Source organism: Clarias gariepinus, chromosome 13 (genome assembly GCF_024256425.1).
Source record: "Clarias gariepinus isolate MV-2021 ecotype Netherlands chromosome 13, CGAR_prim_01v2, whole genome shotgun sequence".
NCBI classification, from domain to species: Eukaryota; Metazoa; Chordata; class Actinopteri; order Siluriformes; family Clariidae; genus Clarias; species Clarias gariepinus.
The window spans coordinates 16,327,170-16,351,643 of NC_071112.1; the positions used below are offsets into that span (position 1 = coordinate 16,327,170).

Sequence of the window (24,474 nt, forward strand, 5' to 3'; positions counted from 1 at the left end):
GCCCCGCCCTCATCTACATACCGGACTCAGGGAAAAACGACACGCCCTGTTATCTAGTCCCGCCCTAGGCATGGGCTGTTTAAAAGTTAATTCCTCCTTCATCCCTTCATCCACGTACCGACCAGAGCTCTAGCCCCACCCACATGTAAATCTGGGCTGCACTATGAATGTCCCGCTCATTCTGATGCCCCGCCCCTTCATTTACGTCCTAAATCTATAAAAAAGTATGTCAGGCGATTAAAGTCAAATATGTTTTGATTTTTATATTGGCGTACTAAAGAGAACTGGAAAATTAAAAACGCACGTGTAATTAATCATTTACCTGGCAAACTGTTATATACACAGTTTTTCTTACTGTGTGTACTGTATATGACAGGAGATGCAGAGATTGGCAAGAAACATGCATGCTGTGGCAGACTGAGCCTTTGTAGTTTCTAGACTGGATCATAAAGTTAGACCCTTTATACAATTATATACTGATAGACTCAAAATTCTCTGAAGCACTTGAAAATACTGAAAATGTATGATATGTAAACACACTGTTCCACTGAGCAGGAGAATAGGGGCGGACAAGGTTACACACACACACACACACACACACACACACTCTAAAACCCTTTTAAGTGTTAAGAAAAATAGTCAGCTATTTTTCATAGCATTATGTTGTTGTTTTTCTTTCTTTCTTTTTTTTTTTACATATAGTTCTTTTTAAATAAACCACACTTGGTCTTGTTAAAGTGGACCCCAAAAAAATTTACCCTCAAGTTTTAGTTCTCTTTCTGGAAATTTCTGCATTGATGAGCTCTCAGGAATTTTTTTAAATTAATTTCATTTAAAATTACTCCTCTACATGATGCTACAATTTGGCTAAAATCCCACGATTTGTCAGGGAAAACTAATTTCAGGGGAAACACCAGAATCAGACCGAGAATCAAGCATCGAATTCAACTTCTGCTTCATGCCACATAACACGAGCTTGGGTCATATGAGTATTACACACACAAACTATATATTAAGAGTATTACTGTCTCTGCTAGTGACACACTATAATTATTATTGTTGCCTAACAGCTTAAGCTCTTTATAGTTGCTATGCATCTTACAGTGACTCTCAAATTCTTTTGTAAAGTGTACGGAGACAACATTGTTTCCGCAATACACGAATTAAGCAGCCACAAACAATCATTTAAACATCTGAGTACCTTTTGCTTGTGAAAACCTTAAAATAGGACCAAGTTCATTTACTGTGTTTACACATGTACAACACCTGGACTTTCATGACTTAACACTGAAACTGTGTGAATTGTAAGCTTGGACTTGGTTCTTTTAAGGGTCCAGTGCTAGCCGGGCTTTGATGAGTCAGACTGCAAAACATGCAAAGTGTTTTGGAGACAGACAGTAGTGTTCCAAATTTAGCATCATGTCTTGCATTCGAGCCCCGGACAGACACACACACACACACACACACACACACACACACACACACACAAACAGCTGGAGATCCATTTGATCCATAGATCACAACGACCTCTGAGGTGATCTTTAAATACCAATGTGTCAACTGCCCACTATGACGAAGTGCCATGAATCATGGGATGTAATTTTGTTATTTTTTGTTTCACAGGCAGATGTTTACTGAGCATATTGTAAACTTTAGAGAACGACTGGGGTATAGAAGAAGATAAGAATAAGTGGTAAAGCTTAAGATGTACCACAGTTGTCACAAATCCATTTGAAAGCAGACACCATTAGTGTTTTTTTCACATTTGAAAAATATAATGAAAAATTCATAGCGGAGAACTGTAAGACACCGCTGAGGTTTACAAATTTATCTCTTTATTAAGTGCCTGAATGCACTTTCGACAAAACATTCCGAAGTATTTCTTATACGTCTTAAAATGTTGCAGCATGGAATGTGAATCTGCTGATGTGACTTTGATGTTTGAGCTCAGTTAAAAGTTAAATCAGTCTTCTATTTTTGATGATAGCTTTCCACCTAGTGGTCAAATACGAAACTGCACTGAAACAAATCAATTAGAGAGCACATTAAGGCAAAATGCAAATGTAATAATTATAAAAGATACCAATAACCTCATAAGTAACCAAGGTCTCCAGGTTCTATCTAGTATAACATACTAAATAAAATAAAAAAGAAAGCCATGTTTTACCTAACTAAGTCAGATTATGGCTGAAGATTATGCATTATTACATATAATAATAATAACAATAATAACAATAATAATACTAGTACTTGCTGATCCTTTACAGCATAAATAAAGATGATTTTTCTGGGCTAAAGACTTTATTTTTTTCAACTCACAACAATGCTCATGTTGTTCATGATTGCAAAAAACAAGTTTAAATATTTACAAAAATGTCAAACAAACATACAAACAAACAAAAACAGGGTCTTTGGATGTGACATCACACATGTCTTTTTGTGGTGCTTCACAGTAGCATGCAGAACTGTAAATAGGTTTTAAGAACTTGTGAGTTATCTAACATTAAACTAAACGAATTGGTTAGCCTGGATTTATACAAATCATTACTTTCAAATTCTGCTACATTCACATGTCAACTCTCAGATGTTTCAACTCTGCAGAGCTTGCTTTCCTTTGTTATGTTCTGCAATTTAGAGATCAGGAATCCAAACAATGTCACTGACCATAGATCAAAGATCGCAAAGCATCAATGCTACGCTACAACCTGCTGGACCAGGCAAAGTCGGTGAAGCTTGTTTTGCAAAAACTGCTTAAGCACAGATCTTAAATTAAAAAGAGAAAGAAAAATAAACAAAGAAAATCGACAACGTCTTTTTAAAGCATGTACACTAGATGCATTATATTTTAAGAATTTCATTTAGGCGTCAACTGATCAAAATGTATAAACATTTAATAATGCTGCTTTAGGAGAAACACTGACTTTAATAATGAGCTTTAGGAAATCACCTACATGAGGCAATGATATTGTACAGGCGGGGGCTCAGTGGCTGTTCTCAAAGGCAGTAAAAGGCATAAATATACATAACTAGTCTTTCCCTTTGAGTACTTAAGCAAAACATTAGGAAAAATAATTTTACAACCTTCTCCTGTAAGCCACAGACAATCTGAGTAAGTTGTAAACCTCAACCAGGTCCAAATATGACTAAATAGAAGAAGCCTGCAAAGATGAAATTCTCTATTTGAGACTGAAAAGGATGTAAAGGTGCTGAAATGGTTTTTAGACGCAGCCATGGTTTACTCGTCTCAAAGCAGCACCTTTAAATTAATCAGCGTGCAGACATGTTCCTCTTGGCTCTAAAGCACAGCAAGCTTCGATGACCTTCCTAAAAATCCTTCCCTCTCGCTCGCCTTTTCCCTGCCGGCTCAAAGTCAGGTGACCAGCTGAGGCTCCCAGGATTGGCTGGCCATCTGTGGGCGGCACTGCACGATAACTGGGGGGCCGGCTGGGGGCTGGCTGTCCAAACACAAACCGCTGACCAAGTGCTGCAGTGCAGGACCTCTAGGCTTCCATCTCTGTTGGACAGAAATATAATAAAACTCATACTGGTTAGTCATGAAACTATACAGAGATTAACGTCATTGCATGAAGCTGGAAAATATTGCATGCTTCATAAAATAAAATGAGATCATCTACTCCGAGCAATTTACAATTTTATAACCATCGTGTTACTGCAATAAAACCTGAGGGTAGGAGGGAAAGGTAAGGTGAGTGTTTAGTGTGTTGTTTGTACCAAAGTACAAATGTTGTCATTTCCTGTGTTTAAAAGTGTGTGAGTGTGTGTGTGTGTGTGTGTGTTGGTTTCTTGGCAGCTACCTGACACAGCAGGTTTTGGTTAAGCTGAGGAATTAAATCTATAGAGAGAAAAAAACATTGCTCTGCAATCAAAAGGTTGATTGGCTTGAGGAAAAAAAATGAATGCCTCAAATGGTAACAACACACTTTTAATTAATATTGACAGCAACTTTCAATTTCTCTTGGATCTGCTGCTCAGTTCACAATCACAGACCTTTGGTTCTGTTGATTTTACCATAAACATGACTAAAGGGAGCTAAAACAGAAATCTTTTCATTTAGATTCATATAAAGGAACAGGTAAAATGAAATCAAGGCATAATAAAGCTTTACATTTAAAATGGTCAACTCTTTTAGGTGCAGTTAGAAAAAAAGAAAATCTGGCAGGTTATTTATGTACAGTAATTCTGCGGAGTTTTCTTGTCCCTGTTTCCAACACATTCAAGTGGAATGTCTGCTCTGTATAGGAAATGTAGATCCAGATAAAATATATATGGTGAATATCATGAACATTTCAATTTATTCACACACACACACGCACACACACACACACACACACACACAAACACACACAGACACACACACACATATATATATATATACAAATTTTTAATATTAGGTAAGAACAACAAGAAAAGTATTGCAAGAACAGTATTGTACAGTATTGTTAAGTGCATTTGCAAAATCCATCAAGCACGATGATGAAACTAACATTAATGAAGACCATCCCAGGAAAGCAAGACCAAAACTTACCTCTGCTACAGAGAAGTTCATTTACCAGCCTCAGAAATCACCAATTTACAGCACCTCAGATTAGAGCCGTTTAATAAAGGCTTTATATATAGAGCATACGTAGGAGATTATTGCATATTGTGGATGCCTTCAGCATTGTTTTACAATAAAAATCAGGAAAAAACATGAAATTAGAAGGTGAAGGAAAAGAAAAACCTATTAATAAATATAAATATTATCAATATTTGAATACAAAATTATATATATATATATATATATATATATATATATATATATATATGTTATGATAATTATATAATAATATTATTAATATTATATTAATATGATATACATCATACTATTTTTCTTTTTAAAAAATTATTTTCTTTTTTTCCTTAAGTATGTATAAGTTTTTGGCTGACCCGTATATATAATATATATAGGGTATGTTGTAAAATCTAATGGGTAGAAGGGCGTCATTAGGATACATTTACATTGTTTATAACTTGTACTATAAAATGTACTACTGCAGAGTTGTTTCACATTCCCTGAGGTCTCAAAACAAAACATATTTCTTGCTTTTAATAAAGCAATTTTTTTTTTTTTTTTTTTTTTTTTTTTTAATCCTTTATTTTAGTGTTTTGCATTTTTACAAAACAAACAAGACAACAATAACAAAATAATAATAATAATAATAAAATATATATATAATAATAATAACAATAATAATAAAAAAAAAATGTAATAACCTATGACAGAACAACAGAACACAGAGGGAAAAATGCATACAAAGGCTAATTATAATTTAACTAGTCAGATAATGCATAAGCAGGATACAAATTCGTAAATGTTATAGAGTCACTTAGTCCTGTGTATGTACACTGAAATAAAATGAAAACAATTATTTACAGTACAAAAATAGAAAATAAAATAAAAATAATAAGCAATTATCCTGCATTATCTTGACTTATTGGCTGTCAAATAATACTTTAGGCACCATTCTAAATACATTGTTAATGGGTTCTGTTCTCACTCCATTATTAATAACTCGTCATCAACAAGGGTCATTGACTATACATGCATTACATCAATTACCTTCAGATATTCTAAAATCTGGCCCCATGTTTTGTCAAATACTTCAGATTTGTCATTATTATTATTATTATTGATGTACCTCAACCTCTCCAAAACAAGCATATTTACAAGATCTGTCCCCCACATTTCGAACTTGGGTGCAAATTCACTTTTCCACATTCTTAAAATCACCCTCTTGGCAATTGTCATACCGAATAATATAGCTCGTCTTTCATATTTATAAAGTATGTCTAAATTACTAAATATCCCTATTATAGCTAAAAGTGGACATGGTTTAATATTCTTTTTGAATGCTTTAGAGAAACAATCAAATATGTTTTCCCAATATTCCTGTAGTTTAGGGCACAACCATATTATGTGAGTTAGTGATCCCTCTGCTACTTTACACCTGTTACAAAATGGAGATACCTCTGGAAAAATGCTGTGCAACTTTACCTTAGATAAGTATAACCTATGCAAGGTTTGAAACTGAATTAAATTATGCCTTACGTTAATTGAACAAGTATGTATATTCTCAAGGCCTTCTTTCCAGCTGTCTGAATCAATCTCTACACCTAATTCTATCTCCCAGGCCTGCTTAATTTTGGCTTCATCTACTACTTCATGTTTTAACAGAATACTATAGAAATATGACACAGCCCCTCGATTTAAAGGATTAAACATATTAATTTGTTCAAGCACATTGTGTTCTGTCATCACATTAAAATTTGACATCTGTTTTTTTACAAAGTCTCTAACTTGTAAGTATCTAAAAAATTCAGAGATCTTAATGTTAAAGGTTTTTTTTAATTGCTCAAATGAGGCAAATGTCCCATCTATATACAGATCTTTTATTCTTTTAATGCCTTTCCTCTCCCATTGCGTAAAACCTGAGTCAAGAAAACCAGGGGTAAAGGCATGATTCTGACATATAGGACTATCTAAGTACATGTCGGGAGCCTTCAAATAGGCTTTAATCTGTTTCCAGATTTTCAGCTCATTTTTTATAACAAAATGATTATCATATAAGGTTGGGTCAATCCTAATAGGACTATTAAGAAGAGCAGCAAGAGATGTCCTATTGCAAAATTCTTGCTCCATTCTAAGCCAAGACGGATCTTTATCTGGATCAGAAGCCTTCTTTTTCCACCATGCAAAAATATTTAAGTTAGCTGCCCAGTAGTAATATTTGAACTGTGGCAGGCCAAACCCTCCCTCCTTTTTAGTTTTGCATAAATGCTTCTTTGATATTCTCACATTTTTATAATTCCACAAAAAGGGTACAATTATCATGTCCAGTTGCTTGAAAAAACTTTGTGGGATAAAACAAGGGAGTGACTGAAAGAAGTACAAAAATCGTGGAAGTACTATCATCTTTACTGAGTTAATTCTTCCTGCCATTGACATGGGCAGTGTTCTCCAAAATTCAATATTTTTTTTTAGCTGATCTAACATTCGTTGCCAATTTGTCGTAAGCAGATATTTGGGTTCTTTAGTAATTGTAACTCCAAGATATACAAATGAATTATATGCTATTTTAAAAGGTGTGGATTTCAGAAATTGTGGGTCAAATTTAGCTACAATGGGCATTAATTCACTCTTCTCCCAGTTAATTGTAAAGCCAGAGAATGTCCCAAATGTTTTAATTAAAGACAAAACCGCAGGAACCGACTTTTGAGGATTAGAAATATATAATAGGATGTCATCAGCATACAATGAAATATAATGAGGGAGACCCTTAATATTTACAGGATAAATCTCAGAATGTTGCCTAATACTTACTGCTAACGGTTCAATGAGGACTGCAAACAAAAAAGGCGATAGTGGACATCCTTGACGCGTTCCTCTACATATCTTAAAGGGAGAAGATACATCTTGGTTTGTGATTACAGATGCAACTGGATGAGCATATATAATATCAATCCAGCTCCTAAAGACTGGTCCAAAGCCAAACGCTTCTATGACAGACCTCATATACTTCCATTCCACTTGGTCAAAGGCACGCTGTGCATCAAGAGAGATAACGACTGTATCTGTGCTGTGCTTGGCGTATAAAATGTTAAAAAGACGACGCAAATTAAAATGCATATATCGCCCAGGCATAAACCCTGTTTGGTCCGGGTGTATAATAGAGCAAATATGACTTTTCAAACGATTCGCCAGTATTTTCCCGATAAGTTTTGTTTCTATTGGAATCAAAGAAATGGGACGGTAAGATGCCGCTGATTGAGGATCCCGCCCTGGTTTAGGAATTAAAGTTATATTGGCTCTATATAAAGTAGGAGGAAATTCAAAATGATCAGCACTATGTTTATACATGCGTAAAAGAAGGGGGGAAATTATGTCACTAAATTTCTTTAAAAATTCAATTGTAAATCCATCTGGACCAGGAGATTTATTATTTGGAAAAGAATAAATGGCTCCGTTTATCTCTTTAAGGCTTATGTCTGCATCTAAGTGTTTAACTGCATCTTCTTTTAATTTGGGAAGATTCAAGTTAGCTAAAAAATTTATTACAGTATTTGCAGTTGCATTGTCCTGAGAGCGGTATACGTCTTCATAAAATTTAGCAAAGCATTTATTTATATCTGTTGGATTACTTATGAGACTGCCACTATTGGATCTAATTGAATGAATAGCACGAGATGCTTGGGCCTGTCTCAGCTGACGAGCAAGCAACTTTTGCGGCTTATCTCCTAATTCAAAATATTTTTGTTTAACTTGATTGAGCATTTTTAAAACATTTTTAGACATAAGCACATTATATTCATATTTTAATTTTACAATTTTGTTAAGTGCTTCCGAATTTTGTGTATCTCTATATTCCTGCTCCAACTGTACTAACATGTCTTCAATTTTCTGCAGTTGACCTTTTTCACGTTTTCTTTCTGCTGCCTCGTATGCTATTATGTTTCCTCTCAATACAGCTTTCATAGTTTCCCATAATGTTGCATCACCAACATCACCTTTGTCATTAGTAGAAATAAAAAATTCTATCTTCTCCCTAAGATAATCACAGAAGCGCGTATCTTTTAATAAATTGTTATTCATTCGCCATGTGTATTCTCCCTTAATTACGCCTAATTTTAAATCCAATGAATGTGGGGAATGATCCGATATTAACACATTATGGTACTTTGAAGCAACAGCCATAGATATTAATTTGGAGTCAATTAAAAAATAATCAATTCTTGAATAAGATTTATGCACAGATGAAAAAAAAGAGTAGTCTCTGTCAGAGGGATGAAGTACTCTCCAAATGTCTACTATACTGAGATTTTTTATATAATTATTAATAGTTGTACAAGACTTTGATATATTTAACTGACTTGGCTGTCTGTCTAGAATTGGATCTAAGACACAATTAAAGTCACCTCCAACAATTATATTTGTGTCTTGTAAATTTGGAATAGCTTCAATTACTTTAGTAAAAAATCCTGGATCGTCAAAATTTGGACCATATAGGTTAACAAGTGTAACTGGAATCTGGTTAATTATCCCTTGAACCATAATGTATCTTCCGTTTTGATCTGAAATCGTTTTTTCATGTATAAATGGAAAATTCTTTCTAATAAGGATGGCGACACCTCTAGCTTTTGTTGAAAAATTAGATTGATATACTTGGGAGGCCCAGGCTGGCCGAAGGCATCTTTGTGCGTTTTTCTTTAAATGTGTTTCCTGGAGAAAATGTATATCTGCTTTAAATGTCTTTAAATGTGCAAATACTTTCCCCCTTTTTAATGGGCTGTTTAACCCCCGTACATTCCAACTTAAGAATCTAACCAACCCCTCAGATGAGTTACTCATAGTTATAACCATTGAACAAATGCTTTTGATAAAGTGCCCTCAGAACAACTCAGATTATACAGCGACATAGTTTACGCTAGCCAACATAATAATTAATGCATAGTCCCTCTTAAAACTCCAACATTCCCCCGCACTCCCAACAAGTCCATGACTCCGCTCTTTTTCACTTAAACCTAACATTAAAGTACTATCAATGTAGGTTTCCATCTCGCGACGCTAATCCAACGAAGCAGAAACAACAAAAAATAAAAATAAAACATGCTTCTTCTAACCTCCCTCTGAACTATTTTTAAAATATCATATTGAAAAACATAAACTCTCACCCCAGTATCTGGAACAAATCAGTCTGATAATATGTAAAGGTTCAGTTTGTCATTCTTCTGCATTCTGCATCATCCAAAAAACTGAACCCATCAATGATTCAAAACTTCAAATTTTTAAGATTCTTGACTGCCGCCGGACCATTCCACCACCTTGTCGCTCAGAAACTCGTTTGCCGCATCTGGAGCCTCGAACGTTGCGGTGGTGTCACCCACGGTTACGATGAATCTTGCCGGAAAAAGAAAGCCACATCGTATCTTCATCGCTCTACATTTCTCTCTAATGTTGTTGAACACCTGCCGTTTTTTTAGGGTATCCGTTGTCAGGTCTGGGTAAATTGATACCCTCGCCCCCATGTAGATCAGCGGTTGGTTCTGCCTGGCTAAACGCAAGACGAGCTCTTTCGTTTGATAGTAATGAAGCCTGGCAATGATTGCTCTTGGTCTGCCATTAGTCGCCGGTTTTAAACTGCGGTGCGCCCGATCCACCCGTACCGGTGTTTGAAAATTATCCTCTCCCAAAAGCTTTGGAAGCAGCGCCTCAACAAACCTGGTTGGCTGTCCCTGCTCCACTTTTTCTTTTATACCCACTATCCGAATGTTTTGGCGACGAGATCTTGATTCCAAGTCATCCAATTTTACGTACATTTGTGCCGACTCCGCAGTCAACTTTGAACACAACTGCTCCAAGGCCTCAATTCGCTTATCGTGTGCATTCACCGCTTGTTCGATTCCTTCCACTCGCACAACAACTTCTTCTACTTTATTTTTCAGTGTGGAAAGTGAAGTTGAAACATCATTAAACCTCTTGTCCATATTGGCGCTGAGAGTGTTGATAGCGCCCATGATATCCTCATTACTAACTAGTACCATGTGGGAGCTAATGCTAGCTACCCCTTTAGCGCCCTCGCTCGCTTTCGTCGTTGCTTCTTCCTCCTCTGCGACTTTATCGCCTTTTTTATTTTTATTTGGCTTTGTCATTGTCCACTGAACTATGCGCGACTGAATTCTTATTGTTTTTCACAAATAAAATGATATGGGTGAGAAAATTAGGATAGGTCAGATAGAGCTCAAGAGAATGCGTCTACTCCATATCGCGCCACCGGAAGTCCTCTCATCCAATAAAGCAATTTTTAAGTAAGCCTCAAATACATCTTTACAGTTTGTAGTTAAGCCACATCTTTCTACATCCCAGTGTAAAGCACAGTAATCACTTACAGATCCGCAGTAAAGGAATGTGTCAGGTCGGAGTGTGTGAGAGAGTAAAAGAGATCAGCACTGTGCAATGAACTGAAGAGTGATGGATGAGGTTCCATTTGATTAGTTGAGAATTATTAGGACAGAGAAAAGACAGTAGTTAATGATGTGAAACTGAGTGATGATCCATGCACAAAGTGGAGTTATTTCCTTTTCTTTGGTAAGGACATTAATAATTTAGCTGTTTTTGCACAGCTTTTGGAACCATACAAGGAAAAAGGTAGATTTATTCCCATGACAGTACAAATAAAAGTGATATTGTTTGTCTGTGAGGTTACACTGTCTATTATAGATAACATATTTTAATTAAACTTTTGTACGGCGAAAACGTCTTGTTTAATGCGAGAACAGCCAGATAACTGGTTTAAGCTCACAGAAAGACTACGGTAAGTCAAATAAATGCTCTTTGCAAGCATGGTAAGCAGAAAAGCATTTCAGAGAGCAGAATAAGTCTAATCCTGAAGCAGATCCTCAGCCAGGTTGAGAAACAATGAGGCCACAGTGGGCGAAGGGTCATTGAAACCGGACAGCTGAAGATACAAAACGCTGTATCGTATTGAGACGCGTCATAACCATAGCCATCATACACATCCTGCACCCTGTCTTATAATGTGCACCAAGCCATAACTCCTAAGAAGCCTTAATGTCAGCTTTCATCAACATAACCCTGATCTGAACGACTCTGAGCACAAGATGCAACCACATTCACTGAAAATAAAGGCCACAGATGCATACACTCTAACTCGTTTTGCGCCAAACTTTAATTACATAAATCAGCTTCGGATGAGTTCCAGGTCCTGCTGGATTGGAAAGAAAAAAAAAAATCACCCCTGTGATTGACTGCCAAAAGTTCTTTGCTGATTTGCAGACACTAAGTTCCATGATAACATACACGACATCAGTAATGCAGATATGTCATTTTTCATCCTTCATGCTTTCAGCCGAATACAAACAAGGGTTTACATTTTAAACCAAACACTTTGAACTGGGAGCAAAAATGTCCCCAGATAGGAAATGGCTAATGACAATACAAACTATTGTTTCTTTCACGGATCCCTAGTTGCTAAGCAACACAGACCACCTTTGTGTCTTGACTCGAGTGCTACAGCTTCTATTGCTGATGTGTTTATGCCGAAAGCAACTGAGCAACAGAAACACTACACTGATATAGCTCTGATACACTTTAATAGAATAGTGAAACATCAGTCCACAAAAGATTAATCATGAAGAAACAGTCAAACTAACAGACTTAAAACATTCTCTACCAAAGAGTAAAAGTAATAACTAAAATATATTGTGCATTTTAATTAGTGTTCTATGTGTATGCATTTTAGTTTGCATTACTGTTCATGAAAGTGTCCCTGATGTTCATGTCCTCACCTGTCTGGACTCTTTAGGGCTGCAGGGCTCCAGTCTGACCTTTGACCCAGGGGAGTACGCTGTGATAGTCAAACACAGGTCGTGTTGGCGGATCTGTGGCTCAACCAGCATCCATTTCTAAACAAAAAAACAAGACAATGAAAAAGAGATTTAAAATATATATATATATTTCATATTACCTTTAGGGTTACAATTGGTGGATACACGCATTTGGTTCTTTCCCAAACTCGTGTCACAACGTTAGAAGCGGACAATTGTCTAGAATATGATTAGAACTAAGAGTCTCTCTGCCTTGTGCACAAAGTGAGCTCCAAAGTCACAGTGACCTGACCTCACTAGGGCTGAATGGGCAGAAGAGTGAAGGTCATTATAACAGCAAAGGCGGGATGTTCAAAAATCACATATAGATGTAGTGTTAAGTGTATGTAGTGTAATGTAGTGGTTAAGTGTCCACAAACTTTTGGCCAGGGATTTTTTTTTTACTTGGTAATTATTAGCAACAATACTCTGAACACTGTAAGAACTGATGCATACAGCTGGGTTTCAGATAAAATGGACCTTTTTAAGTCTGAATGGAACTTTAAATTATAATTATTCAAAAATATACGTCATTCTAATATTTCTGTTGTCCCTGTAAGTGTTTATGGAACGAAAATACATATTAATGAATTTAAATATATCTTGGTTTAACATTTTGTGGCAGCATGCATGCCTATTTTTGCCCACACAGAACCAAGAGGGGATGAAAACTTTGCACTCAACTGTGCTGTGATAAAATTATGACACGCACATACAGATACACATTGATCAGCCATTACAATAAAATCACCCGCCTAATATTGTGTAGGTCCCTTTGTGTCTTGTGTCACACAACCAACTCTGAACCATCAAGGCATGGACTTCATCAGACCTCTGAAAGTATATTGTGATTTCTGGCACCAAGGTGTTAGCAGCAAAACATATAAATCCTGTAAGTCTAAACTTGTTGGCCAAGCACATCCCACCAATGCTCAATGTTCCTCAAGCAATTACTGAATGATTTTGCAGAAAGAGGCCACTCCCCTCAGGGATTACTTGGTCTACGTAGTAATCCCTTTACGCGATTACGCGACCCTAAAACATTTTTTGGAAGATGTTACATGTGAAATGTACCATCAACATGAATGCCAGGACCCAGGAGTTTTCAGCATTACATTGCCCAGAACACACTGTCTTATTCTCACAGTGCATCCATGGTGGAGCCATCTATTGCATGGGTAAAAGAGATACACAGACACAGCCACCCACATGATGATAAAAAAAACACACCAGAAGACATGCCATTAGAGTTTGTCTAACCCAGCTTTTTAGTTATCACCATTCGCTCCTTGTTGAAGTCTATAATATTCATATGCTTGCCCAATTTCCTGCTTCACATCTTCTCAACTTAGAGATCTGACTGTTCACACCGAGCAGCCGTGAAATCCACACCAACACAAGCTAAACTGAACCACACTGATTAGCAACTATACACATCACTACAGTAAACTGGTGACAGGATCATGGGGATCCAAGGCTCACACATGGCCACGGGGGACCAGAGGCCAGTCCATCTCAGCTGATCCCTCAAAAAGGCCAATGCAGTGCAACTTATTGAAAAAAACTAATCGACAGTCATGACAGAAATTCACCATGAGACCTCTACTTACAGGACACTGTAGGCAAACAGCCCCAGGCCGCCAAACTCCTAAGATCCCAATTCGATTAAGCAGCCATGTGATCGCCAGACAAACAGGTCCACACTGCACCCTTCACCCTGCAACCCACAGTACCCAACAGATCTGCTTATAGCTTCCTTATGCTGGAATCTACACAAAACTAAGCATAATGTTTTGTGTTCTTATGTAATGGCAGATCAGTGTGTGCTTGTGTGTGTACGTGTTTTATCAATTTATTATTCAGATTGTGCTATATCTATACATGAAGCTCTTTTTAAAGCTACAGTTTTTGTATTAAAAATAAAAATTCCTTTGCTGGTTAGCACTGTCGCCTTGCATTTTCAGGGTCCTGGTTCGAATCTGAGCCAGGCTCGCTTCCCATCTCTGTGGGCACAGAGTTTGTATTCTCCCCGTGCTTGGTGGGTTTCTCCGGGTACTCCGGTTTCCTCCCAGTCATGCAATTTAGGCTAATTGGCGTTCCCAAATTGCACGTAGCGTGAGTGAGTGTATGTGTGTGTGCCCTGTGATGGATTGGCACCCTGTCCAGAGTGTGTAACCCGCCTCGTGCCCTAAGCCTCCTGGGATATGCTCCAGGTCCCCGCGACCCTGAATACAGAATAAAGCGGTACAGACAATGAGTGAAGTTTCCCTTGCATATACAGACATGGACACACACCTGTGAGGCAGGTATACTTGAGCCGCTCTTGCACTCAGCCAGACCCAGACTGTCTCTGTTGTAGCTTTCTAGGCAGAGTCCACTCTGTTTCAGCAGACTATATGTGCCCTTCTGCTCCGGAATCCTAACAAACACAAAATGACAAAAACTTTAAAAAAAATGTTTTTTATCAAATGCATCCGCTAGTCTACTAAATATTATTCTAATTTTAAAAGGAATATGACCAGGTATTTGAGACTGACTTGAGCTCAGGATACACATTTTCCAGATACCAGTGGAAAGATTTACAGCTCAGCTTCCTCCTCAGATCCAGTCGATCAGCGATACTGAAAAGAAATGAAGAAAATGGTATGGGCCAAACAAACAAAGATTTTCCAAAGTAAAACAATGTGTACACAATAATAAACCATGACTAACCGTACCAAAAACAAAAAATTATAAATGCCTGACCTCCCAAAGGCCTTTCCCTGAGCAGATGGTCTTGCAGAATAATAATACTGCTTATAGTCATCCATCCACACTTCCGCAGCTCGCCGTGTATTCCTAATGCACACAAACACACGCAGGAATTTAACACTGAAAAATAAAGTCTCTGTACATATTATCACTGAGAACAGGATTGTGCTCACTTTATATAGGTGAGAGCATTGCCTTCTGGGAAGTCGTAAGGGTGGCGTTTCCTGAAAACGTGCCCTACGCGACTGCAGGGTAAAATCTCCAGACTGCCTCCACACATCCATACCCGGAACGACAGCTCTGTAAGAGCCGAAGAGGAAGAAATGGTGAGGACACGAGTCACAGAATTAGGGACGGAGAAGTAAAATGTGGGCGAATCCTAAATGAACTGTGGTGTGATGATAAAGGTTAATTAGAAGATATATAAACCAAAGTCTGCTCATTATTTGAATCGCCTTTAATAATGTCTTTAATGTACTATAAGTACTATTCATACACGTTGTGACTCAGTGAGATAATGCCCCAGCAGTTATTCTTTTTTTTACTAGGTGATTTACTGTACGGTAATAGGGAGTAAAGCTATGTCTGGCAATGCGTAGTGGTTAAGTTCAACAGAGTATTATTTGAAGCAAAGTTCAAGCATGGATAACAGCTACTGCATTAGAGTTAGAGTACAGGAATGTGTCTGTGGGGAGAACAAACAGAGGACAGAGATCAGTCATGATGGACGGAATAGGCAGAACGGTGATAATAAAAGTAAAATTATCCACTGAGGATAAAGCATAACAAAAATAAAGAACATACTATATAGTATACAGTACATTCAAAGAGTAGATTCATCAGGGTAGGTGAACAATAAATGTCTTGAAGACAAGAGAATAAACTACAGCCTATAGTCCTATAATTCCTCCACACAATGCTTTCTGCATGGTACTCCCTTGCAGTACAATACTAAGATACAATAAATAAAATGAACATTATTCGTTTACATACAGATCCTAGAACAGTTGTACTGTATATGACCCAAACTCTCTACTCTTCATACGATTTAGCTATTCCTTCAAATGATTCAGTAATATAAAGGTATTCAGTAGAAACAAAATGCACTGAAGAGTTCAAGCCTTGATCTACCAGTCGGTTCTGGGAGATTTAAAGGTTAGGATCAGTGGAGATGACTAAAATATGATTATTTATCTTCTGATCATAAATTAGTACTGAGGTTAGTAGAGAATGTATCTACTTGGGAATAACTGCATCACATTTTGGAAACATTCATACAAATATGTTTGAGATTCAGCCAGTAGAGGTCTCTAAACACACACACACACACACACACACACACACCCAAGCACACACACACACACACACACAGAGATCTGCATTGTGTTTATCCATTCTGGCACAAGCCAGCTTCAAAAGACTAAAAAGAACGGTTGCATATTTTGCGACATCTGAAGTTCCAATAAATTTAACATTGTCTTGACAGTGAGATGATTAACTGAAAACTGAAATATCCCCTTAGACAAGTCATCAAGCAACAGAGAGATGACACACCACTTCCAGATGTACCTCTCTTCAAATACAGATGAAGAATAATTTAAAATACAGATATACTGTAAAAATGATATTTAAAAAACACACTTCACATCCTCATAAAACATAGAACTGTATCATACTTTATATGATTGAATAATATGTTCACTCTACAGACATAAGAACAGCAGGCAGAACATGAGAACATGAGCATGTGCTACAGGTAACGGCTCCTGGAAACACTTCTTAGCAATCGCAAAGCAGAACAAATATTTTCTTGTCCTTTAGTACAGTCATAACAGTAGTGTCCCAATTCCCCAAAATTGTATATCGTTTTTCTGTAATAGCATAAAAAATAAGTCGTATATAGTGTACTGTCACGAATGTTATTTCTCGCTGTGTGCCTTGGATCAGAGTGTGATTGCTGATTTCACGTTGGTTTATATTGCTAGGTTTGCCTCTGCTTCTGTTCTATGATTAGTTTACTTTGCATCCAGATGTGTTGTGTTCAGTCCACTATCCGTCTGTGTTTATATCCTGTGTTGTGTGCATGTCTCATAGAGAAGTATTATTGTGCATTTGTGTCATTTGTTTGTTTTCAAGGTTTCCATGCGCTATGTCTCCTGGTTGATTTCTGAATATGAATTATCCCTGTGTAATATTGTCTTTTTGACTATGCTCTTGGCATTGACAATTGTTACCGACTTTAATTATTATGGATTTGAGTTTTCAACCTGCCCAAAATTTTCTCTCACTCATCTTCTATACCGCTTTATCCTGTATTCAGGGTTGCGGGGGCCTGGAGCCTATCTCAGGAGGCTTAGGGCACGAGGCAGGGTACACCCTGGACATGGTGCCAATCCATCACAGGGCACACACACTTACACACACTCATTCACACACTATGGGCAATTTGGGAACGCCAATTAGCATAATCTACATATCTTTGGACTGTGGGAGGAAACCGGAGTACCCGGAGGAAACCCATTAAGCACGGGGAGAACATGCAAACTCCATGCACACAGAGACGGCGACAGTGCTAACCACTACACCACCGTGCCACCTCTGCCAAAGGTGCTAAACATATTTTTTTTCTCCCTCTATTACTCTCTAGACTCAGCACTAAATAAACTTACCAAAGTTTTCACCACCCCAGATATCCATGTGAGTGTCATACTGGCCCAGGTGATTGAACCAACTCTTGTCCATAACAAAAATTCCACCAGCAATCACTGGAGTCCTATAAAAATAAGAGGAGAAAAAGAGTAAGAAAATTACTTTCTTACGCTTCAGTGTGTAAACAACACTCAAGCTGCACTCTTGTTTTCTAACAAACAGGCATATGAAGAAACTGCGGAATGAAATAACCACACAAACTGTCTAAAACTCCTGTCTGTTTCTGTTACTGAAACATTTGTCTTAGAAAGAAACAAAATATAGGTACAAAATGTGTTATTATTCTTTTTATTTACACACCCAAGGTATCTGAAAATACTACATGCACCTATTTTCCAAGTAAAAATACAGTATCTCAGTGTACTGCATTGCCTTTCTCCACTACTTTCTACATCATTTGTAATTTTCTTTACTAAAACTGAATGTATTCATAACAGTATGTATACAAAAGTGAATTTGACTGACAGGCCACATGTAATATATTAGATAATCCTTCTCACATCATGCACTCTGCGATAAGGAAAAGAAGTATATGCTGGGGCAGTATGTCGACAGGAACACATTCTGGCATCGAAAGATTCACCTGATTGGCTGGGTTGGATCAGTTCGTGCCATTTTCTGCTCAATAGGAATCTGTTCCCATTTAAAATGCAAGCTCCAGTCAAACCCTGCAGTCAGAAATGGAGAGAGCAAGCAGGAGTCAGTTTAGGCTTTAACCCATTCTTACCTACTAACTTATAAACCTATTAACTAATAATAACCAATAACCTAAGACCATTGGTAAAAGACTAGACTAAGACAATTGAAGTAATTAGCAGTAAACACAAAACTTCTCTATGTCATTTCTTTAAGTATGTTATATTTATCATGTGCTCTGCTGCTTAGAGAGATAATTATGTATTTTGAGATTACAAATCCTGCCCTCACCTCCTCTAAGGTCAGCGGACGCTGCCAGGTAAGCAAAGTTGTCCAGGCTGATCACATCAATGATGGGGCTGACAACCCGAGTATGATCCTGAGTGGACGTAGAAAGAAAATCAGTAATTCATAATCTTTTAATAAAATGCATAAGTGGCAAACAGTCAAGGTTTTCATCAGTGAACATGAGACAAATGCCAAGAAGCCAACCGTGATAAAACTGAACAAACAGGTTAGTCAAGCAGCTAGCTACTGACCTATAAGGGCAATATGAGCTGTATCGTTCCCTTTGTAATCCCTTTGGGTGGTTGTAACATTACTGAGCTCACTAATATGTGCTTTAAGGCCTTCCCAGCATTTGCAAATAAGCTTTTAAGATGCTTCAGATTTATGGGTTGTCATTTTATAAGGATGCATTACAATCTGTCACTCATATTTTGCACTCAGACTGACTGGTATTTAATGCTCATGCTTTCTGCAATTAATGATATCTCTTATAGCCACAAACCCGAGAGAAACCGCATGCTCACGATCCACTTGGATTCAGTATCTGCGTGCTGGCAAGCTGAAGGCATTGATTTTAAACCTATGAAGGCATCATTAAACTTCAGCAACTTGTTAGGATGAGTTTCAGAATTAATTTTTGAGAGTGTTTCTCAAAATCTCTTTAAATAAAATAAAAATAAAATAAAGATTTTGTCTGTACACTGGTCAGAACTCGCTCTTTCAATGACATCTTAACATTTCATACATCAAAGGACCCAAAAACCAGTCTGAGAAAATGTTCTATCTGTATGTCTGTCTGCATGTCTGTTTGTCTGTATTTATGTCTGTCCAGCTAAATTTTGTCACAGCATCATGCAAAACTGGCTGGACAGAAATTAATAAACCTTTGGCAGAACTTGGGTACTTGCCTGTCATTTATATAATATAAATGAAATCAAAATGTTGAGTAGAAGTGAAGCTATGAACCAGTCATGTGCCAGAATAAGTAACATCATCTAGCGCTTTTTTCTAATTTAGCACCTGTGCCCTCGAGGTGGGAGTGGCTATACCCGTCCCTCAACAGAGCCAATCAATGCAATAGTTTACTGTGTATAGACTGAGAGTGCTTAAACCACAGAAACAACTGTAATGCACCTACAAGTGGCTCAAATCCTTACAAAACACAAATGAAAGCGTGACCCAGCATGGCTTACTTCAAAAAAAGGGAGGTATTATTACTTAATTATTTTACTTAATATTTTCACAGCTGAAATAACAGAGCTGAAGTAGTACTGTATAAATGAACTTGGACTAATTTACAGAGAAAACTTCACCTTTATCCGATCTTCAATTTCTAATCTGTGAGAGCGTGTTCGACAGGCGATGAAAGAAGTAGAACTTAGCGTAAACAAGGTGCGTAACTTACCTTTAAGTTATGTTACTAAATTAGATTTCTTTATATTGGTAACTGATGTACAGAAAGACAAGCAGACATTTACATGGGCTTCCACCTGAAATAATATCCCTAATTACATTAAAACTGATTAGCTTATTTTAAGCGTTAACCTCTTAGCTGTTTCTAAAAACTCTTTTCCTGTCAACATTGAGTACTTCAGCTAGTTAAACACAAATAATCTAAATTCCTTCATTGGTAAGAACTAACAACACTGTGGCAGTATCATACAGAAATAGCTAAGACAAAATTGCCCACAGCAACCTCAATACTGTAGTCTGTATAGTCTTTTATGCTGATGCATGCACCAGTGAGATGGAGCTCTTACCCAGAAGCTCATAAGAACCAAAAATAGGAAATGTATCCATAAGCAATGAAGCTGCCATAAACCCTGTGTTTCAACAAAAAAAAGTAATTACCTGAGATATTCCCCAGGGGGTGGTTGCACTGACTCGTGAGCACACATTGTTTAAACATTTAATTTAGTACATCACATTCATCACTTTGGTAAAAGAGGCCATTTCTGCATTTCTTTTATTTGCATTTAGGACTTCATACATACGATCAATCGATCAATAGCTAGCTAGATAGATAGATAGATAGAAAGATAGATAATGAAATGACATTATCATTCTTATTGGCAAGATGGTAAGAAAAGTGTTGAAAATCCTTAAACTTTATGGTATTGGTGATGGTAAAGTGGACATCTGTTCGCTTGCTTAAACCTTGATTAACCATTTGGGCTTCAATGAACATTAACCCTGTCTTGATCTGTCCATGGTCCTGAATAATTTATGCAATCAACCATGAGAACCCATATGGGAGGAAGATCGACATCTGGGTGACAGTTTAACAAAAAACGAACCCACAGTGTCTTAGTAAGATGATAAGCTGCCACAAATCCCCAGAACTTATTTAATGTTGGTTGCTACAGAGGATACAAGTCTTTGAAACTGTCCTGAGAGATAAACACCAAAAGATCTTTTAAAAACTATTTCCTCAATTGGTGTTTTCGTGTCGATAGTGAGAGTGCTTCCTAACATGTTAGTCCAAAATAACCCACAGATGGGCATTTGGGTTGTGAACTGGTGACTTTGAAGGACATAGCATATAATTTACCCCAATTTAATCTTTTTCAAGACATGTGGTAAGCTTCTTTTCCCTGTGAAATGGGGAATTGTTGTTCTGAAAAAGACCACTCTTCTCAGAAGGTGATCGGTCAAGATAACTTCTAGTGATTTGCAGTGAGCTTGGTTGACTTAAAACATGCCCCCAAAAATGCCTACATGTCTTAAGGAAATGAGCAATCAGGTCTGAGCCAATCTCTTGGCGCGTGTCGCAGATGTATTTGCCAGCATGTGGAAAATATGGTGAAGAATGACTTTTCTGATCACATCACTTTTTATTGTCTGTAGTGCAGTTTCTGTAGTATTTGCACCACTGAATTCTCGAATGTGCATTTGTCTTTGTATATAGACCACCAATCAAAAGTTTGGGATCACTTTCTAACTCTATGGTTCCTGATTTTTATTTATTTCTACATTGTACAGCAATGCTAAAGGCGTCCAAACTATGTACTGTCATAATATCTTTTGTTGATGTTAAGATGTATCTGCTACTCATTATCTGTAAAGCCTTCTTTCAACAGCACTATTGCAGGGTGCTGATAACAGGTGATTTCTGAGGCTGGTAACTCTAAATGAACTGCTCCTCTGCAGCAGAGGTAAGTTTTGGCTTTGCTTTCCTGGGAGATGTTCATGAGAGCTGTTTCATCATGGTGCTTGATGGGTTTTGCAAATGCACTTGACAATACTGTTCTTGCAAGAACTATCCAGAACAGCTGACCTTCTTGTCTTGAAATAACAACTGACTGTTGTTACATAATTACCTAATTCCATCTGTGTTAATTCATAGTTTTGAAATCCCCAGTATTGCTGTAGAACGTAGAAAAAAAATCACTAACCAAAAACAAAGAAATCTGCAAGCGACTCCAAACTTTTGAGCATGTATGAGTATGTAAACCATAAACAATGGGTGGAATTACTGCACATGACCATGTTAATGTACTTTATATACACAGAGTAGATGATGAAGGCAACAAGTGTTTTCAATTAAAAGTTGCGGTCCTTTGTAAGCTGTTTGAACCTGCTGAACTGTGAATATGAGAGGTTTTGAGACAGCACAGGGACACAGCTGCACCAGCTGGCAAGCAATAAGATTTACCTTGAATTAATAAAGTTCTTTAAACAAAAAGAAAAATGTTGCTCAGAAACTGTTTATGTTTCCCCTCTTTTGTCACTCTCGAAGTTGTCAATCATGTTCTAGTATAAGCAGCTTTTGCATTTTTTCATGCCTAGCACATTTGTATTGTCTGTGCAAATACAATGAATGAGTTTCCCTTTATTAAGAAAAAGAACAAAAAACCTGTTTCTATAAAACTTATTTATAATGGATGTTCAAATAAAGGTTTTATTATGAAATAGACGTGCACAAAACATCTGGATCCCTGTGCTCTTTCTTACAAACTCCAATGCAAACTAAAGCAGTTTTAAACTTTTCACCATAACCAAAAATGAATTATACAGATTTTCACCCTGATTTGCAAACATGCCAAGTGTTGAGAACAGTTAGTTGGCGTGTTGTGACTAATTTACAAAAAAAATAATGGCCTGAATGACATAATGTGCAAAGAAAGCATAAAAAATATGTAAATAAGGATTTTATACACACTCTTTGTTTTTACATGCTGCATTGTGTTCGGAGCTGCTCAGAGACTCCCAAAAGAGTAAAACTGCCAAAGTGTATAATAAGGATTAACGATGGCGAGACTCATTAAGGAACTGTTCAATGCACAATTATGAACATAAAACAAATCCCTTTAGACATCAGTGTTCATTATGTTAATGAGGTAAACAAGAAACCAACCTTAAGACATCATTTAAATAACTGATTAGTATGATTTAATGTAATGCTTACTGAATTAAATTATTATTGAGACACTGTGTTATCTGAACTCATTGTTCAGACTTAGTAAATGGCACTGTTTTGTATTCCACAAATTTAATATATGCATTTTGAGAAGATTGGATTACACTGAATTACACAAACGACACTGTAGGTGTTAAATCTATGAATTTGCACACAAACCACCTTTTTTATATACTTAAAAATGGACAAAATAATCTTTCTTGGTATGCACATGCTTTTATAATGCAAATCTTTACAAACTTTAATCAAATCAGGGCCTTTGAGGGCAATTTACAAACTCCATGGACTAAAATCAGTCTCCAAAGTAAGTGTTTCTTTGACTTCCAATATTAGGCGATTTTTACTAAACATGGATTACATGTAAATCTTCTACCTGTGGTATTTATAGAGATATTCATAGGGGTATTCAGGTGATGTCATTAATTCGTTCTCCCCTATCAGGCTGAAGAGTTGTGCTAATTAGAATAATCTAGTTTAGTTAAAGAATGGAAGAAATATGTGGCAGAAATTTTACTTTCTGTAGTCAGGGTGTCCACCTCTGCATAAAAATGTCTAAGACTTGGTGGGAATTCTCAGATGAATTGTGAACTTAGGTGACAAATTTCTGTACATGATCTTCAGGAAGCAATTAAGCAGGCATGGAGTACTGCAGATGTCTTTCTCAGTTTTACAGAATAAAGGAATTCATACTAAATATAGATTGTTGTATACAAACACATTTCTGATTTCCCAGCATTAGCATAAAATCTTTGTATGCCAGAAAAGAGAGCAGAACATGTATATATATAATATATATATATAAGCAACCATGTTGCAGACAAAAAAATGGAAGCTGCTGAGATCTGTATCCAAAAAAAAAGAAGTGCAACAGTTACAGTCCTTGCAAGAACTGTGGGTGGTTCTGCAGGATTCTTTATTAAACTTAGTAGGTAATTTCTTAATAAAACTGCACAAAATGTCCCTGAGGCTAAAGGGTTCTCAAAGTGTCGTCACACCAGATAATAAAACCTGTGCCAAGTTGTTGTGCAGATCGGATGGTCTGCTGTGTCGACTCCATGACGGGAGCAGCCAAAAGACCAACAACCATATGTGTGCATAGATGTCGGGTAAAACATATTTCCATTTGACTGGGAGTTAAAAGCTCTGCTGACAGACTCTATGTGTGGATACTGGTTAGAGACCAAGCATAGTTTTCACCATGGCTCATTAACTTTCTCATGGTTCAGAGC

The 24,474-nt window shown here is 37.1% G+C and overlaps 1 protein-coding gene across 1 annotated transcript in view; it reads right to left on the minus strand.

The window, feature by feature from the left end:
* Positions 1–1,848: 1,848 nt before the first annotated feature.
* galnt16 (UDP-N-acetyl-alpha-D-galactosamine:polypeptide N-acetylgalactosaminyltransferase 16) overlaps positions 1,849–24,474 on the minus strand; it is a 38,745-nt gene continuing 16,119 nt past the window's right edge. Inside the window, exons 7-15 of the mRNA XM_053510386.1 lie at positions 18,829–18,916; positions 18,485–18,569; positions 17,862–17,965; positions 15,366–15,492; positions 15,187–15,279; positions 14,979–15,062; positions 14,737–14,860; positions 12,364–12,480; positions 1,849–3,514 (exon numbers count right to left, since the gene is read on the minus strand). Coding sequence (XP_053366361.1) covers positions 3,371–3,514; positions 12,364–12,480; positions 14,737–14,860; positions 14,979–15,062; positions 15,187–15,279; positions 15,366–15,492; positions 17,862–17,965; positions 18,485–18,569; positions 18,829–18,916 — 966 coding nt within the window. The 3' untranslated portion in view covers positions 1,849–3,370. The remainder of the gene's footprint in view (positions 3,515–12,363; positions 12,481–14,736; positions 14,861–14,978; positions 15,063–15,186; positions 15,280–15,365; positions 15,493–17,861; positions 17,966–18,484; positions 18,570–18,828; positions 18,917–24,474) is intronic.